The following is a 4,587-nucleotide window of genomic DNA, read 5'->3' on the forward strand; positions in this document are numbered from 1 at the left end:
ATGGGGCGGGGTCCCCTAGACCATCTCCCTGACATAGGGGAGACGGTGCTCGGGGCATCGGCCAGCAGCCCGACGCTCCCAGGAGGAGGAGGAGGAGCAGGCTCGGGGTCGGCAATTGTCCGCTTTAGGGCCGAGGCCGACATGCCTGAGGCGCGGGTGTTGGGCAAACGCACCATCAGCCCAGTGGGCTCGGCGGCAGCGGAGGCGACACAACTACCCCCGCAGAGGACCGAGGGGGCGCCGGGGTCCATTGAGGACCAACCGGCGCCGATGGACACGGAGGCCATGCCTCTACCGCTACCACCACCATTGTGGACAAGGGTCGCCATGGTGAAATGGTTGTCGCCCCGCTCGAGGTAGGTGTATTTTTGGTGGGGTCGCAGTGCCTTCCGTTCGTTCTTTTGTCTTGTGCTGACCCTGTGATCGTCTTGTCCTTAGCCGGAAGCGGCCTGTGGAGGTGCCTACCTTAGCGCCCCTTAAAGTGCTCAAGGTTAACCCCGGCTCCACCGCCCATTGGGTGGCGGAGGCGCAAGCCACCCTACAACATGGCGCGACGTCGGCGAGGGCCAACCCGAAGGAGCCGGCCACCCAAGGAGGGGCTGCCGAGGCGGCCCTGACACAGGAGGGGGAGGGAGCGCCTCCGCCCTGCGATGGCGAGGCCCGTGGGTCAGATGCGACCGAGGTTCCCTTGGCCGCCGAGACCACCAGGACCGAGGTCCTCAGGGTTTCACAGGCCGGGGCGACGGAGGCTACGACGCCTAGGACCATCGAGGCCACTGCGGTGGGCATTGGAGCCCTCACGACCGCTGAGGCCACGATGGCGGAGGCCAGAGCCCCCGAGACCACCGAGGCCACGATGGCGGAGGTCGGAGCCCCCGGGACCACCGAGGCCACGATGGCAGAGGCTGGAGCCCCCGAGACCATCGAGGCCACGATGGCGGAGGCCAAAGCCCCCGGGGACCACCGAGGCCACGATGGCAGAGGCCGGAGCCCCTGGGACCACCGACGCTGATGTGATCGTGGCAAGGCTGCCGGCCTAGTGTGGTAGAACCTCCTAAGAAATTGGGCCCACGTGCACCTATCATTGTCTTAACAGACCTCGGATAGCGTTCACGAGTTCCCAACAACTCAATAGGTCTGTCGGGTGTCCTCGGGAAACCCGAATCATCCATGATTCTCTTTTTCAAACAGGATCCCAATCAAAGACATTGCAGATTACAACAGTTTATTCAAATATATACATCAGAGTAAAAGATAGCGGAAGTCTTAAGGTAACATAGGTTACAAACCAGTTGTTTTCAAACTTACAATACCATAAGTGTTATACAACCATAGTAGCGGGATAATATCACATTAACTTATTTATCAAACAGTCTAGTGCCTTGTCCAAAGGCCATTCATCACTCCTCATTGTCATTGACTTCAAACACGGACATGCAGTAGGGACCAAAACAAGCCTGCGCATGCGACTCACCTGCAACAAGGGTTAACAAACCCTGAGTACAAGAGTACTCAACAAGACTAACCCGACGTAATGGGTGTAAGACTTTTAGAGATGCAGGGTTTGGGGCAAGGTAAGGATGTAGCAAAATTCAAAAGTTCTTTGCCAAAAGCTTACTATTCTTGATCCTATTTTCAAGTTTTTACCCCTAAGTCCTTTTAGTATATTAACTCAACTAAATGTACATTTCCCATATTCCATTCCTTCTCATTCCATTCTTTTCTCATATTTTAGTAATTCACCAGTCCTGCATTGCTTCTATAATGAATCGAGTCTCCATATCCGCGGAGCACCGGCAATTCGAATTGATTCAAGTCCTAGCTGGGGATTCCTTATCACACGACATATGTAGAACTTAATCTTGCATATATCAACCTCGCTACTAGATCCTCCTATACTAAGCCGTCTCCACGCCACCCGAGAGCACAGCACACCTCAAATCCGGCCACATTCCAGCCATGAGGGTACATGCTACTCCCGCCATCTCTCCACTCCCAGTGTGTGGGCATTTGTCTTAGTATCGGATTAGCCGAAGTAGGCTTATCGGGGTATGTGACCAGTACTACAAAGTGTCTCGTTCAGAAGATCCACAATGAGTGGCCTTTAAGCGACATAGTCGGCAACATTACCCAAATTTTAAGATAAGTCACCCGACTAGTCTCTAGTTCATTCAACCTTCTTTCTTTCTTTGGCCAGCACGCCATCTTTAAATGTATCAAAACTTTTACTTTGAAATCCTACCATAAAGCATACTAAGCATTCTACGCCTTTGTAAATGAAAACATCTTCAAGGATGGTAAACAATTATCAAGGTAGGTAATGCATCAAGTAGGTAACATTTGAATTAATCAACTTAATGTAATAAGTAACATAGGTGATAAACTTTTCAAAGTAACAAGGTAAGGGTTTAATGCATAAACCAGGGCTTGCCTTCGTTGACGATCTCAGGTTCCGGATCAGTACCACAATTATCGAATCCCGTGACAACCGGGGATTCTTCCAGAACTTGCTCAATTAGAATCGTTTCACTCTTAGGTTCTACATGAAATGATAACATATGCTTTAACATGATGATAATGGAAACATGATGCTTTCACGGTACATGAAATGTAAAAACACCCCGCAAATGATTTTCCTTCACGGTACAGTTGCAAGCCAACAAAACCAACTTGTAATCCTACCGTCAACAACCACACATGCAATTTGACCAAATGGATCTTGAAATCCTACTAGTCACAAAACATGACCAAAACAAGATCCAATACTAATCAAACACTTAGGGTTTGCCTTTATTTATTTTTGAATAAATTTGGAATTAAGCCCAAAAATGAACTTGTTCCAAATGACCTAAAAATTTTATGTAAGCTTCCTCATGACAAATTAGTGTACCAAAACAAATTTCATAATTTTTGGAATTATACAGTGGCCTACAAAAATCATGGAAATTGCATTTATCAATTAATGGACTGAAATTTTTAACATTAAAATTTTATTCAAATTTCAAGTTTAAAATTTTTAAACCATACTAGAGCATGTACAAAAGCTACACAAAAATTTTTAGAATTTTTGGAGCTATTATTATTTTCCTACAAATTCCCAAAGTTTCAGCACTATTCACAATTTCAGAAAATACAAAATCGCACTGTTCTTCTTCCTCTCTCACTGACAGCCAGGCCCCGCTCGTCAGTGACCCAAAGAGGACGCATGGCGGCGCTGTCTGCTCCGATCGGCAAAACGCGCCGGCGGTGAAGCTCCGGCGAAGCAGACCGCACCTACATGACCTACTCTTTTCCCCGAACCGATCCCAGCTTACAGAAAGGCAAAAGGCGCATAGAAGATAGCTCCCCGCCGGGCATGGCGGCTTGGGCACGACGGCGTACGGCGTAACCACGGCGACGTTGCAGTAGAGACTAAAGCGAAACGATCATCACATTCAGGAGCTCACCGTGATCACCTAGGTAGACTCGGTGAAGGCGGAGACGTACTGGATCGACGGGACCACGGTGAGGTCGATGATGGCGGAGCTCCGGCCGGCTCCGAAGAAGACAACGTCGCGCGGTGGCGCTGACCGACTAGAGGCGAGGCGAGTAGGTCGGGAATGAGCGGCAGGGTGAGGCAGAGCTTCTGGCCAACGCAATTGACCCCAGGTACTACGGCGAGGACGAATTTCGTGAGCGCGGTCAGGACACCGGCGGCGAGCAGTCGACGGGAAACTGAGGAACGACGACGGCGTGCTCCTATTTATAGAAAGAAGGAAGGCGTGCGGTGTCGACAGCACACGAGCGAGCTCACCACGGAGGCATCGGCGTGTCACCGTGCGTGAAAGCGGCGAAGCAGGTCAGCGGCGAACAGCGGCGTGTCGCCGGTGGCAAACAGCTGATGTCGATTTTGATTTTTCAATTATTTACATAACTGCCACTGAGTCCATTTTTCAAATTACTCTCAAATTTTCTAAAGAAGTTGAAAATCTCCAAAAATGAAAGTTATTCAATTTTTCAAACCCTACAACTTTGCTTCTAGGAACATTTTCAAATTCTACCTCCATTTTGAAATTTGAATATGGGGTTCATTTGAGCATTTGAATCATTTCAAAATTACTCCAAATTTTATATGTAAACTTGAAAAACTTTGAATACCAAAGTTGATCCACATAAAATAATCTCCAACTTTGCTTTTTGCCTCAACCCCAAATTCCACATGGATTTTGAATTAGTCAAAAGGGGCAAAAAGGACTTTTGTGATTTGAATTTGAATTCAAATTTGATTTGTCTTCCTTTTACTTAAATTTTGATTTTTGACCAGTAACATGGCCCATTAGGGTTATTTGAGTCAAATGACACATGACCTCACATGATCACATGAATTTTGACCCTTGTAGTCATGATCTTTATTTAGGGTTTTGAATCACATCACATGAAATAACAACATTATGAAATAAACCTTATTTAGTGAATGCATTCAAAATTTTCTACTTTATGAATGCTTTGCAATGCATATGATGACATGTCAAATTTTAGTCCTAGGTCAAAACACCAGAGGTGTTACAACCCTTCCCCCTTAAAGAAATCTCGTCCTGAGATTTAAAA

At 47.4% G+C, this 4,587-nt stretch overlaps 1 protein-coding gene across 1 annotated transcript; it reads left to right on the plus strand.

The window, feature by feature from the left end:
* On the plus strand, positions 1-1,012 carry LOC136468640 (uncharacterized). The gene is made up of 2 exons (XM_066467135.1): positions 1-356; positions 439-1,012. The coding sequence occupies exons 1-2, from the start codon at positions 1-3 to the stop codon at positions 1,010-1,012; spliced, it is 930 nt and encodes a 309-aa protein (XP_066323232.1).
* Positions 1,013-4,587: the final 3,575 nt, after the last annotated feature.

Source organism: Miscanthus floridulus, chromosome 8 (assembly GCF_019320115.1).
Source record: "Miscanthus floridulus cultivar M001 chromosome 8, ASM1932011v1, whole genome shotgun sequence".
NCBI lineage: Eukaryota > Viridiplantae > Streptophyta > Magnoliopsida > Poales > Poaceae > Miscanthus > Miscanthus floridulus.

Bases quoted from the DNA above. Each gene is read 5' to 3' on its own strand.
- LOC136468640 (XM_066467135.1), top strand. From the start codon at position 1: ATGGGGCGGGGTCCCCTAGACCATCTCCCTGACATAGGGGAGACGGTG. The intron at 357-438 runs GTAGGTGTATTT...TCTTGTCCTTAG, and splicing joins TGGTTGTCGCCCCGCTCGAG to CCGGAAGCGGCCTGTGGAGG.